Source organism: Cyrtonyx montezumae, unplaced genomic scaffold (genome assembly GCF_038088225.1).
Source record: "Cyrtonyx montezumae isolate F1298 unplaced genomic scaffold, pur_monq_1.0 scaffold_18, whole genome shotgun sequence".
In the NCBI taxonomy this organism is placed as follows: Eukaryota; Metazoa; Chordata; class Aves; order Galliformes; family Odontophoridae; genus Cyrtonyx; species Cyrtonyx montezumae.
In genome coordinates, this window is record NW_027071914.1 from 969268 (window position 1) to 983881 (window position 14614).

The following is a 14614-nucleotide window of genomic DNA, read 5'->3' on the forward strand; positions in this document are numbered from 1 at the left end:
AGCAGTCACTACTACATCCATACTTCAGGTGTGTTTTTCTAATTGAAGGAATGTGTGTTCTAGATGCAACTGTAAATTTTTGTGATGTTTAGTTGTTGTCTTTTCCTATTGGATGGAGTGTGTATTTCCTGAGTATTGTCCCATACGCTGTACATTTCTGGTAGTCATGTTTGTTCCAATGCAGGTAAGATAGAAAGATGTGAGGGAAAGAAGAGTTCGTCTTTGAATTTTGAATATGGACTCATATGGTTTAAAACAAATCGATCTGGAATCATTGAGTACTTATATATCTGTTCTACAGATGTCCTTGCTGTTCTATGGAAGCCTGACAGCCTTCAGTACTTCAGTGTCAGATTTCCACAGGAAATGGTAATAAGTTGGAGAATGAAACCAAAGAGAGCTGTAGGTGGAAGCATGTTGCTTGACCCTGAACCTTGTTCTGTATTTGTGAGTTGTAGGAGATGAAGATGCGAGTTACTCTCTGCCTTGGTGTGACTGCCGCTTATGTGCAGTGCAGGTGGTGGTGAAAGCAATGATGTTGGCAGATAAGATCTTTGTAGGTAGGTGGTGGATTTTTCCCTTAAGGTTACTGTGCACACCCTGCTTTTCAGGGATGTGGTAGATGAGAATGGAAACATTTACCTGATGCATGACCATCATACCTAACCAGCATCCTTGACCATCAGAGTGTCTGTAACAAATGGTGAGGACACACAGATAAAAAAAAGTACACGTTAAAAGTAAAAAATCCAAAGACTCCAAACCCAAAATATCAACCTTGCCTTGTCTGGAGGAAGCATTTTCCCAGTAACACAACTTGTTGGTCTTCTGCCCACTCATGCTCAGCACATCTCCTCTCACCTCTGCTGCCAATGTTTTCCAGTTTCAGGGAAGTGGAGTGTGACTGGAATTACCTGCAGTTCATTCTCACTTTGCACCCCTTCCCTTTGATTACTTCAGAACAAGGTCCCTGTGGCCTCACTCTGCCTTTAGAGGGGGTGAGCAGATAACCTCTTCTGGCAGAAGCATCACCAAACTGCCCTATCTCTATGGAAGGGAGCACTGGAGCTGAACCCATCTACCAAAATTCATGCGTAGAATTCCATGGGCTCTGATGGGATGCACCTACATGTTGTGTGTGAGCTGGCACGTGTGACAGCCAAACATCATTCAGTCATATTTGAAAGGTTTCCAGGTGCTGGGTTTGGTCTTGTTCAACATGATTTCAATTATAAGTGCAAAGTTATAGAATCTACGATTAGCAAATTTGCTAATGATACAAAGTATCTGAGAGCATCTGACATACCAGAGGGCTGCGCTGCTATACATCCAGATGTGGATAGAAAGGCAGACTGGACCGAGAGGTAGCTGATGAGGTTTCACAAGAGCGAGTGTAGTGTCTTGCACCTGGGAGGAACAACATCATGCATCAGTGCAAGTTAGAGGCTGATCTGCAGGAGTGGAGCTCTGAGGAGCACTGCACTTTCATTCCTGATAGCAAACAGGTTGGCCCTGAGGCAGCAGTGCGCCCTTGTGGCTAAGAAGACCAAACATATCCTTGCTAATGGGTTGCATTGAAAGAAGCATGGCCAGCAGGTTGAGGGAAGTGTCCTTCTTGTCTACTCTGGCGCATTGAAGTCACATCTGGAGCACTGTGCCCAGTTCTGTGCTTTCAAAGTCAGAAAAGGCAGGGATCCCCTAGAAAGAGTGCAGCAGATGGCAACAATGATGATTAAGAGCCTTGGGCATCTCCAGGGTGAAGAAATGCTGAGAGGCCTGGGGCTGTTGAGCATAGAGAAGAAAAGGCTGATGAGGGATCTCATCAGTGTTAATAAATAGTCAAGTCGTTGGGAGAGGAATCTTCTTGTTGGTCAGCAACAATGGAAAAAGAGGCAGTGGTTGGAAAGTGGAACAGGAGGACGTCCCATTCAAACAGAGGCATAAACTTCAATATTGTCATAGTGTCAGAACTCTGGAATAGGCTGCCCAGAGGAATCGTGGATTCTCCTTGCCAGGATTCAGAAACTATCCAGATGCCTATCTCGATAGATGGTGAACATGCTTTAGAATGGGCTGTGTACTCGATGATCCATAGAGGTTGCTTCAACATTTTAAAAGTGAGTGATACTGCAATTTTGTAACCATGAGTGGAAGATGAGGATCTATTCCCACATTCCTCCATGTGCTCCATCCTTGTAATATTTATACAAAGAGCCTGTGAATCTCTGCTTCCCAGTGTACTTGCCACAAGTGATCAATTTATTTTGCTCCAAAAAATGTCAAGAAAAGCTCTTGAAGAATGTGTGGTTTGGAAGAATTTCAATTGTACCACAAGGTTTTTAACAGGAAAACATAATAGCTCTAATCTCAGGATCTGTCTCACTACCGGCAAATACATTCAATACATTCCACATCAATGCGCATATCAAACTGGAAGATGAAAGAACACATGACATCTCATTGGATTTCAATGGAAATGTTCTTCTGCTGAACAAGAACACTGAAAAATGTAGCGTACAAGTCTTATGGAAAAGATGAAAAAAAGAATAAATAAAGTGATGTGAATGGAATTGATAATGGAAATACGAAGAGATTGAATTCAACGGGATCTGCAGAGAAACACAGGGGCAGTTCACGATGCGAGCCACATGATGGCGCTCTGAGCTAAGGAACGCGCGGTGCGATCGGGGGAAGGGAGGGGAAGACCTTCCGGTGCCCATGGCAAAGAAGGCAGAGAAAGAGCGAGCGGCGGGGAGGAGGACGCGCGTCCCGTGAGGAAGGATTGTGGCGGCGAGAGCGGGCAGAGGGTTGTGAGCGGGCACGTCGTGCGGTGGTCGGTGCAGGGCGTGGAGAAGGAGCGGCGGGTGAGGGCGATGGGCGTAGGCGGAGCGGCGCGGCGGAGCTGGGGGGCCGCGGTGCTGGTGCTGCAGGCGGCCTGGGCGCTGGGCGGCGGGCAGGTGCGCTACTCGGTGCCGGAGGAAGCCGAGGCCGGCACGGTGGTGGGGCGTCTGGCGCAGGACCTGGGCCTGGAGGCGGGCGAGGCGGAGGCGCGGCGGCTGCGTCTGGTGGCGCGGGGCCGGCGGGCGAGCGTGGAGGTGAGCGGGGCGAGCGGGGCGCTGGTGGTGAGCTCGCGGCTGGACCGGGAGGAGCTGTGCGGGAAGAGCGCGCCCTGCGCCCTGCGCCTGGAGGTGCTGCTGGACCGTCCGCTGCGCGTCTTCCACGTGGAGGTGGAGGTCACCGACATCAACGACAATGCCCCACGCTTCCCCGCCGCCTCCAAAAACATCAGCATCGCGGAACTGAACACTATGCCGGGGACTCGGTTCCCTCTGGAGGGCGCGTCGGATGCGGATATCGGTTCGAACGCGCAGCTCTCGTATACACTGAGTCCTTCCGAGCACTTCGCTCTGGATGATAAATCCCCGAGTGAAAACCTGAAATCTCTGTTTCTTGTATTGACGCGACCTCTGGACCGCGAGTCGCTGTCCGAGCACCGCTTGGTGCTGACGGCGAGTGACGGTGGCAGGCCGGCGCTGACGGGCACGGTGCTGCTGGTGATCTCGGTGCTGGACGCAAACGACAACGCGCCTCAGTTCAACCAGTCGGTGTATAAAGTACAGCTGCCGGAGGACGCTGCGGTGGGAACTCTGGTTTCGAGGGTGGCAGCCACTGACCCTGACGAGGGAATTAATCAGGAATTTTTGTACAGCATCGTGAGTTCTGTTCCTGAGTCACAGAGAGAAGCATTCAGCATTGATCGCCACACGGGGGAGGTCAGACTCACGGGTCCCTTAGATTTTGAAGATGTCCACCAACACGAGTTGCAAATCGAAGCAAGAGATAAAGGCACGCCCCCGTTATCAGGCCACTGCAGCGTCATCGTGGAGGTGCTGGACGTGAACGACAACGCGCCCGAGGTGTGGGTGACGTCGCTGTCGGTGCCGGTGTCCGAGGACGCGGCGCTGGGGACGGTGGTGGCGCTGCTGAGCGTGTCGGACCGGGACTCGGGTCCGAACGGGCGGGTGCGCTGCGCGGTGCGTCCGCCGTCGCCGTTCGGGCTGGTGGCGACGTTCGCGGGCTCGTACTCGCTGGTGCTGCGGGAGGCGCTGGACCGGGAGCGGGTGTCGGAGTACGAGGTGGAGGTGCGGGCGGAGGACGGCGGGGCGCCGCCGCTGCGCGCCATCCGCGGTCTGCGGGTGCCGGTGTCGGACGTGAACGACAACGCGCCGGCGTTCGCGCAGGCCGTGTACACGGTGCTGGCGCGGGAGAACAACGCGGCGGGCGCGGAGCTGGCGCGGCTGTGGGCGCGGGACCCGGACGAGGCGGGCAACGGGCGCGTGAGCTACTCGGTGGCCGAGGGCGGCGCGGGCTCGGGCTCGGGCTCGGGCTCGGGGTGGCGTCCGGCGTCGAGCTACGTGTCGGTGGACGCGGAGAGCGGTCGTCTGCGGGCGCTGCGTCCGCTGGACTACGAGGAGCTGCAGGTGCTGCAGTTCGAGGTGCGGGCGGTGGACGCGGGGGAGCCGCCGCTGTGCGGCAACGCCACGGTGCAGCTGTTCGTGGTGGACGAGAACGACAACGCGCCGGCGCTGCTGCCTCCCGCGGGCGGCGGGCCGGGTCCCTGGTCTGCGGGCGAGGCGGCGGAGGCGGGGTGGCGGGCGTCGGGCTCGGCGGCGGAGGCGGGCTCGTCGTGGTCTCTGTGGGCGCGGGCGACGTGGGGGGCACCGGCGGGGCAGGTGGTGGCGAAGATCCGCGCGGTGGACGCGGACTCGGGCTACAACGCGTGGCTGCGCTACGAGCTACAGGAGCCGCGGGGCGACGGCCCGTTCCGCGTGGGGCTGTACAGCGGCGAGGTGAGCACGGCGCGGGCGCTGGAAGAGGCGGACGGCCCGCGGCAGAGGCTGCTGATCGTGGTGCGGGACCACGGGGAACCGCCGCGCTCGGCCACGGCCACGCTGAGCGTGTCGCTGGTGGAGGGCTCCGAGGCGGCGCTGGCAGTGGCGGGGGCGGTGCTGGCGGGCTCACCGGGTGTGAGCTCTGATGGCGGCCCGTCGGGGGCTGCAGCCGCGGCGACGGCGGCGACGAACGTGTGGCTGGTGGTGGCCATCTGCGCGGTGTCGAGCCTGCTGGTGCTGGCGGTGGTGCTGTACGGGGCCGGGCGCTGGGCGCCGCGGGCGGCCGTGCTGGCGGGGCCCGGGCCGCCGACGCTGGTGTGCGCCAGCGAGGTGGGCAGCTGGTCGTACTCGCAGCGCCACAGCCGGAGCCTGTGCGTGGCCACGGACGGCGCGGGCAAGAGCGACCTCATGGTGTTCAGCCCCAACTGCCCGCCGCCGCCCTGCCCCGCCCCGAAGGAGACGCCTCAGGATCCGCCCGCTCTGCTGGACACGGTCAGTGCTTCTCACGGGTCTCTAGCCCCTTCTTTTCATCCTGCTTTCTTTCTTGTTTCTTTCTTCCTACTGTTCCTTTTCTCTCCTTCCATTCCTTGATTCTTTTTCTCCTTCCTGAAGCTGGGAGTTCTGACAGCGCTGCACTGTGTTATTCTATTTCAAAGTAGCGACTTCCATGTTTTCTGTTGCTCATTTTTAGGGAACATGTTTCCAAAGTTTTTGGTTTGTAATTTTCTCTTCATGTACGGTATTAGAATACTGTTAAGGAATATTTTCATCTTTTACAGGTATATCGGTGTCTTCTACATTCTCGTACATCTTTTTTTTTGTTATTGCATATGTAAGTCAAGCACTATTGGACTGTATTCCACTTCAAATTACATCCATTCTTTGATATTTCATTACTGTACCTGTTGTGTGCAATTCTGTGAAGAATTTTAACATTCGCATCTATGTCTTGGTTCATCCCGTATCTCTCCAGTTGCTGGTTCGGAATTTCATCCTGTGCTTAGCTGTTTTTTACCGGAGCTTTCCTCTGGTGGAATAAGGTTATTTTCACAGAGGTACAGTGACACGTGTTCTACCAAATCCATTTGTTATAGCGCGCAATACTGAAGGACTGCTCAGTGTGAAGTGTCATTCTATTAGTATATTTCAACCATGCACTTTCTTCTGCATTTAATAATGCAGAGTGTGATTGTGCTGGTAACAGGTCTAGGCTTCTTTCATTCCCCTCAGCAAGAAACAAAATGCAGTGCATCACTTGTTACTTCAGCCTTTTGTCTGTCTATATTGTGTGTCCCTCCACATAAGTTCATCACGATGTACTTAGGAGAATAAATATGAACACTTCCTGTATCCTTTCCAAAACTGCAGACTGTCCTTACCAGTTTCTGCCAATGCTGTGTAGTTCCCTCTGAGAAAGTAAGAGCCCCGGTGCTGAGCATGACTAATGCTTTTCTGCTGTGACCTCAGAGTGCTGACAGTGATTTTCCATAAGCGTGTGTTTCTTGTGTAACACTTGAAATGATGCATAGCAATGAATTTTGAGAACGTTGGATGAGTGGATGGCTCGGGGTACTTTTGCTACACTCTTCTCTAGAGTTATCACTGAAAACCTTTTGAATGAGAATGGTTTGATTTTGCTTTATTAATTAATTTATGTAGTTATTTATTTTTGAGAAAATATTTTGGGGTATAAGCTGTCATATCTCTTGGCTACTGTATGGGAACTGCTGAATCACGGCCTGAACCACTGATTGGTCACCTGAGGTGAACACCGAGTCAACCATGGGGGCACAGGTGGAGGTGATACACCTGTGTGATTGGAAGGGGTGGAGCCTGGCTCCACCTCTCCCAAGCCCCATTTAAGGGCTGACCACCACCTGGAAAGAATCTCTTCTTGGAGATACCTCATATGTGTAGCCTACTGTAAGCCTTTGTAATCTTTAAGGTGAGCCATCTTCCTTTTTGTATTGTTTGTGTACCATCTGTATATAGACCTATTCATGTATACTCTCATCTATGCTTTTTTTTTTTTGATTATCATCTTTGAGATTACTCTCGTTACACTTGGTGAGCCAGGCAGGGTTTCTGATAATAATTTATATATACCAAACATGTCCTTCATGTGGAGCATGTTTAAATGGGTCAGGGGGGAGACTGTTACCCCCTTAGACCAAAAAATTCCTGGTCAAATTCCAGGGTTCATGGAGTTGCCCTATTATGGGTAAGCAGCAATTATTGAGAAATGGGGACCCCTGCAGGTTCCAGGGTCTGCCCATTTTTCCCCAGCTTATCTGACAGTTATCTGTCAGATATCTTTGTCTAGTCCTAGAAAGTAGTCCTCATTACAAAGGAGCGGTGGCTAGCTGCCTTAGCAGTAGCCTGGCCTCTAGTAATGGCCATACATGACGTAGACACTCTAAATAATAACTTAGAAACTGAAAACCAGTTATTAAGTGACCGTATAGAAAAGCTTGAACAGCAGTTGGGAACATTAACAACCAAAAATCCGGGCCTAAATGTCCCAACAAGACAAATACGAACCATATCAGTAGAGGACATCCAAAAATCAGAGAAAGCAGATTTAGATATCCCAGAAAATAAGATATCTAAGGTAGATCTCAAAACTCCATCTATGATGGATCCATTTGAGATCTGACCTATTTAACCCAATAAATGAAGAAGGTACAAGAGAGACCAGCAGGGGTGCCTCCTGACCAATGGCCCCCTGTTGAAACCTACCTTCACGTAACAGCCCGCCCTTATATGGCTAACGAGTTGATGGACCTAGTACAGTGGTTCTATCAAAAACCAAGGGAAAGCATACCATCATGGCTCCTAAGGTTATGGGATGTAGAATCCGAAAGTGTGCTAGTAAATGGGGTGGAAATGTCAAAATTAGCGTCTATAATTATACACCCAGCCTTAAGGCAAAGGTTATACGCAGCTGTCCATTACAATGATGAAACTCATTCTATTGTAGATTGGTTAATGTCAGCATGCCACCTAACATGGCCTAACAAAATTGACATGCGCCTCAGTACCGGTTTCTGGTCCACTATGGAGGACCTCCAGACATATATCTGAGAGTTAGGTATGAGGGAGGCTATGTACTCGGATACATTTGAAAGCCCCGACACGGAAAGATTTACAGCAGGCATGCGAGATCTAATATTGCAGCAGGCCCCCTCCCTCCTATATGGGACGGTAGTTTCCATATTAAATCCATTGGTGACCTCAGAGGCCATTATACAGCAGGCAGCCCAGTTGGTGGCAGACTTAGGGGAGATGGAGTGCATAAGAACCAAGCGCAATGTTCATATAGTGGATGAAGCTGAGGCCTTCCCCATTAAAACTAAGAAGCCACGGATACCCCGATCAGGCCCTGTACAGGTATCCTGAAAAACCGTGTTTAACGACCTCATATAGGCCGGGGTTGCATTTGCCAAGATTGATGGGCAACCCAACCATGTCTTATTACAGTTATGGAAACAGCTTAAGAATGACCAAAAATTTCAGAGTGCTCCCAGAAAATCGGGAATACGAGTAATTCAGGAAACACCAACAACAACCTGGAATCTGGCTGATTTCATAGTACCGAGTAGAAGGAAAAAACATCCGCAGGTGTTGTGGGCTACAGTGCCTGAGCCACCTGTGGCAAAAGATTTGGATCTAACCAACTTCGATTGGATTAATGGGAAACACTGGTCTCTGTAGGGTCTCCAGATGTGACCAGAGGCCCTATGTAGAACTAACGATATTTTGATCCAAGACAAAGGTACAGAAAGTGATGGCTGTAGTGGATACTGGTGCAGAAACATCAATTATATATGGAGACCCAACAAAATTTAAGGGTAATAAAGTTATGATGGTGGGTTTGGGGGACAGACTATTCCAGTCACCCAAACATAGTTGAAATTGGGGGTTGGGCATCTCCAGCCCTGGGTGTATAAAGTGTCAATTGCCCCAATTCCAGAATACATCCTGGGCATAGACATTCTATGGGGTCTGGCTCTCCAGACGACTGTGGGAGAGTTCTGACTACGGCAGAGGTACATTAGTATCTGGGCAATATGGACAATATTGAGGGGCCATGCAAAACATGAGCGCATTTGTTTGCCGAAACCACGCCGGATTACTAATGTAAGACAGTACAGACTCCCGGGGGGGCAAGAAGAAATATCAAAGACGGTGCAGGAATTAGAGAAAGTAGGTATTATAAGGCCTGCACGCAGTGCATAGAATTCCCCTATATGGCCAGTACGGAAGTCAGATGGAACATGGAGAATGATGGTAGAATATAGGGAACTAAATAAGGTCACGCCACCCATCCATGCGGCCGTACCCAATATTGCTTCCTTAATGGACACTCTTAGTAGGGAAATTAAAACCTACCATTGTGTCCTGGATTTAGCAATTGTGTTTTTTAGCATACCTATTGCTAAAGAATCACAAGATCAATTTGCATTTACGTGGGGAGGCAGGCAGTGGACCTTTCAGGTCTTGCCACAGGGGTACGTGCATTCACCAACATACTGTCATAATTTGGTGGCATGTGACCTGGCAGATTGGAGAAAACCAAACAATGTGAACCTTTACCACTATATTGATGATCTCCTGTTAACATCCAACTCACTGGAACCAGTAGGGGAGGCAGCAGACTCATTAACTGCCTACCTAAGTGAAAGAGGATGGGCTATCAATCCTCAAAAAGTGCAAGGTCCAGGCCTGTCTGTAAAATTTCTGGGGGTAGTCTGATCAGAAAAGACCAAAGTGTTACCTAATGCCATTGTAGATAAGGTTCAGGCATTTCCAGTCCCTACAACACCAAAGCAACTGCAGGAATTCCTAGGTATATTGGGATATTGGCATTCCTTTATACCTAATTTGGCACAGCTGCTGAGACCTTTATATAGACTTACAAAAAAGGGTCAATTATGGAATTGGGGGAGAACAGAACAGGATGTTTTCCAACAGGCGAAACAGGCGGTTAAACAAGCCCAGGCACTGGGTATATTTGATCCTACCCTCCCAGCTGAGTTAGATGTTCATGTAACTCAAGATGGCTTTGGCTGGGGCCTGTGGCAATGTCAGAGTTCTGTTTGGACCCTCATTGGATTTTGGTCTCACGTATGGCATGGAGCAGAGGAAAGATATAGTATGATTGAAAAACAGTTATTGGCTGCCTATTCCGCATTACAAGTGGTAGAGCCAATAACCCAGACGGCCGAAGTTATAGTTAAGACTACATTGCCAATCCAGGGGTGGGTAAGAGATCTGACCCACCTTCCTAAGACAGGGATGGCCCAGGCACAGATGGTGGCACGATGGGTCGCCTATCTCAGTCAGAGGAGTAGTCTGTCTTCCTCACCATTGAAAGAAGAGCTGCAGAAGATTCTAGGTCCAGTAACGTATCGCAGTGATGCACCAAAACAAACTTTGGTTGCTCCACCACGGAAGAGTCCTGTCCAGGAAGGAAAATATCCTATTCCTGAAGACACCTAGTACATGGATGGGTCCAGCAAGGGCAACCCAAGTAAGTGGAGAGCAGTAGTGTACCATCCTGCCACAGACAATATGGTTTGAAGAGGGGGATGGTGAAAGCAGCCAGTGGGCAGAGCTGCGGGTGGTGTGGATGGTTATAACCAAAGAACCTGGTGATGGTATCCTGAATATTTGCACAGATAGTTGGGCTGTGTATTGGGGGCTCACTCTTTGGATCGCACAGTGGGCCACCCAGGATTGGACTATCCACTCCTGACCGATCTGGGGCAAAGATATGTGGTTAGACATATGGAATACAGTTAAACACAGAACTCTACTTGTCTACCATGTTTCTGGTCATCGACCCCTACAGTCACCAGGAAATGATGAAGCCGACACACTGGACTGAGTTAGATGGGTTGAGAACTCACCATCTGAGAATATCGCTTACTGGCTACATCAAAAGCTGTGGCATGCTGGGCAGAAGACCATGTGGGCAGCCACTAAAGTGTGGGGACTGCCCATACAACTATCAGACATTGCTCAAGCATGCCAAGACTGTGATGGTTGCTCTAAGATAAGACCGAGGTCGTTGCCTGAAACTACAGCCCATCTTGCTAGAGGACACAATCCTCTGCAGAGGTGACAGGTTGACTATATTGGGCCCCTCCCTCGGTCTGAGGGGGTGAGATATGCCCTAACCTGTGTCGACACCGTGAGTGGGCTAATGCAGGCCTATCCAGTACCAAAAGCCAACCAGGCATACACTATCAAGGCACTCACAAGGTTGATGGCTGCCTATGGGACACCACAAGTCATTGAGAGTGACCAAGGAAGTCATTTCATGGGTGCAATGATACAACGCTGGGCAGAAGAGAATAATATTGAGTGTCGATTCCACCTGCTATATAATCCAACGGGGGCAGGCCTTATCAAACGTTACAATGGTATTCTCAAGGCTGCCCTGAAGACAGACTCTCAGTCCCTGCAGGGGTGGACAAAGAGACTCCATGAGACCCTGCAGGACCTGGATGAAAGACCTAGAGACGGCAGACCCAGTGCCTTGAAAATGTTACAGACAACATGGGCCTTCCCACTTAGGATCCAAATTACGGGCACTGATAATAAGGTGAGACCTCAGATTGGCCGTGAAAACAATCTTCTGCTCCCTGCCCCTGAGGACCTAAAACCAGGTACCAATATAATAAAATGGCCCTGGAAGGTGCAGGTAGGACCATGATGGTGCCATCTACTTGAACCTTGAGGGAGACTATTGGAGGTGGGGGGTTTGGTAGCCCCTCCGGTAATTGGTACATGGCCTACTGAAATAATGGTTAACACTCCAGCCTTTATTGCTAAAGGGACCCCTGTCATGTCTCTGTGTCAGATCAGGACACCCCCTTTGGTGCCTGATATAGTCGTACAGCCATAGACGTTGGGTCAAAGGGTTTGCTACAGGTGGCCAGGGCATGCCCCTGTACAAGCTGAAGTGTTAACCCAAGACAGGAATATGGCCTGTATCTTACCCTGGAGGGTGGATCATCCCCTCTTGGTACCTTTAAAACACTTATATTACTCCCCATAAGTCTATGAGTCACCAGAAGGAACCAAACAATGCTGAAGTGTTCCTGAGTTGCCATAAGACCATGTGCGGCATCTGGTGATGGTCTAACCGAGACTGATGAAGCAAAAGATGGACCTGTACTGTGTGATTGTATGCTTCCAGTAGATACCAATGAGTACTGGCCCAAAGAAGAGTTCAACTGATATGCCAATCATCTTGGATTACATCGATATGCATTGCGACGGGCAATTATGTGAGCGTCACGATGTATTGGGTCTCTGTATCAAGGAGGGCTCACCCTATAGTTACTTGATCAGTGGTTCAGACCGTGAAGGGGTGGAGTGTATGGGAACTGCTGAATCACGGCCTGGACCACTGATTGGTCACCTGAAGTGAGCACCGAGTCAGCCATGGGGGCACAGGTGGAGGTGGTACACCTGTGTGATTGGAAGGAGTGGAGCCTGGCTCCACCTCTCCCAAACCCCATTTAAGGGCTGACCACCACCAGGAAAGGATCTCTTCTTGGAGATCCCTCCTACATGGATTCTACCATGAGCCTTTGTCATCTTTAAGGAGATTCATCTTCCTTTTTGTATTGTTTGTGTACCATCTATATATAGATCTATTCTAATATACCATCATCTATACAATTTTTTTGGAGTATCATCTTTGAGATTACTCATGTTGCAGCTACATGTAGTTCTCAAAGGTAATTGTAGGTACTAGAGCTTTCAGGAGTGTAGTGCTGGGATGATCAGAGTTCAACTCCTGCTGCTGGGTACAGGGCATGCATTACTTGTGATATTCTCTGCCAGAGGGAAATTAGTGTCTCTTTTGATCTGTTTGGTCACCACTTGTACTCCACAAATCCTGTATGTTGTTGGTGTGCATCATTTCCAGGTGGAACTACAGAAGGTCTGGAATTCACAAGTCATCACTCTGGAGGCGAGAGTGCAGCATGTACTGTTCACTGTCATTGGCCCTGACTTTATTGTTATTAGTCAAAAATTGCATCCTCATCTTCTTTCATTGTACATGGAATTAGATGTGATGAATGGTGACAGTTGTGCCTGAAGACTTTTCTGATTGTAGTCTTGTGTTTTGACGGGATCTTCTAAACCTTTTTAGATATTTTTTCAGTATTTGCATCAGTAGTGGTATGTTCACAAAATGCCTGTAACTTTCTTGAAATGAAAAGAGAGAAGGACTTTGTTGAAAACCCGTTTATACAGTTCACAAGAAGCATAACAGCACCTTTCTCATTAACACTGGAAATAGCTTTGCTCAGCTGTATGTACTAACTCCATCTGAATTTGAAGAAGCATTGTGCAACATTGTGGATCATCTGCAGAAGGCTCTGCTTGTTTGGTGAGGTTGGATGTCTTGCTCTGATTGATGATATTGGTCATTGAAGGGTAGAGTCAGTGCTGGGGTGTGAAAGGGAAGTGTGGCTTGCGATGGAGGTGAATGTGGCAGTGGGACGGGATGGAGGTTGGCTGTTGGACATTGGAAGAAAACTTTCTGTGTACAACCTTGGGTGGAAATCCCAATCCTTGGGGGAAAAGGCAATCATTGGAAGTCCTCGTGGCATTCCTAAGGATCAAAATGTGTGATGTCTGCTTGTCTTCTGTATACTTTGCTGAGAGTGGGGCTTGGAGTTTTCCAGGAGGCTGTGAGAAATGGGACTTGGAGACCATTCAGATCTTGTGGTGGCACATGATGTAGATATGAGTGCAGTACGCTGTCTTTATTTGTTCTGTATATGCCTCTCTCACCATTCATGAATCCCTTCTGCTCCTCTTGGGTTTCTTGAACTTAATGAACACAGTGCTGGTATTTCTGTGTATTAGAGCAGGGAGATCCTAGAAGAGTTCTGTGCTGTCATGAGTGTTTTGACCTTTCATGCCATGCTAAATCTGAATGAAGTGAGGCTGCTGAGGGCCTCATCATTTCAAGGTCAGATTATTCTTCATAGTAAGGATGACAGTGCACTGGAACAGCTTGCCTAGAGAGGTTTTGAAGTCTTCTCTGGCGGTATTCAAGACCCACCTGGGTGGCTACCAATTTAACCCGGTCTAGGGAGCCTGCTTTGGCAGGTGGGTTGGAGTTGATCTCTGGAAGACCATTCCAACTCCTACAGTTCTGTAATTCTATGTTTCTCCCTTCCTTTTTTACGTTGGATAGAGAAGAACCAAGCAGTCTTCACAGCTGTGGTGAATATTGCATACAAATTACATGAAATGAAGCTCTGTGTTTTCCTCTGTATCTTAAAGTGCTGTTTTCTTGATGGTGGATGTTAATTTTCCAGTATGACACACTGTGAATCTTTGTTTACTCTCCACATCTCTGCTTTTGGCAGATCTCGCTGGTGTATACCATGTTTGTGTTTTCAGAAACTGCGATCTCGTTTTAACTGATGTTTCGTAGATTTATTCATTATATGTGGATGTGATTGGCATGTGAAGGTTTCTTTTAGCACTCTTTTCACTTTACTATCACAAGACCTTTCCAGAGAGAATGACACAGCAAAAGACGTGTTCTGTATTTCATTTCCAAGTATGATACTAACGTTTTGAAACAGAGATCTATAGAAACAGCTCCAGGGTTTGAACAAATAAAGGAAGAATAACATTTCCTGATTAGGCAAACATTATGTAAAGCAGATGACTTTAAAGGC

General features: G+C 49.1%; 1 protein-coding gene across 1 annotated transcript; it reads left to right on the top strand.

Moving 5' to 3' along the window:
- Positions 1-2857: 2857 nt before the first annotated feature.
- LOC136047737 (protocadherin alpha-5-like) lies at positions 2858-6383 on the top strand. The gene is made up of 3 exons (XM_065735032.1): positions 2858-5025; positions 5062-5384; positions 6360-6383. The coding sequence occupies exons 1-3, from the start codon at positions 2874-2876 to the stop codon at positions 6381-6383; spliced, it is 2499 nt and encodes an 832-aa protein (XP_065591104.1). The 5' UTR covers positions 2858-2873.
- The last annotated feature ends 8231 nt before the right edge of the window (positions 6384-14614 follow it).

Excerpts from the sequence above, each read along its gene's own strand:
- LOC136047737 (XM_065735032.1), top strand. The coding sequence starts at position 2,874 with ATGGGCGTAGGCGGAGCGGCGCGGCGGAGCTGGGGGGCCGCGGTGCTG. Across the intron at positions 5,026-5,061 it reads GGTGCTGGCGGGCTCACCGG|CCGCGGCGACGGCGGCGACG; the intron begins GTGTGAGCTCTG and ends CGGGGGCTGCAG. Across the intron at positions 5,385-6,359 it reads CGCCCGCTCTGCTGGACACG|AGTGCTGACAGTGATTTTCC; the intron begins GTCAGTGCTTCT and ends CTGTGACCTCAG.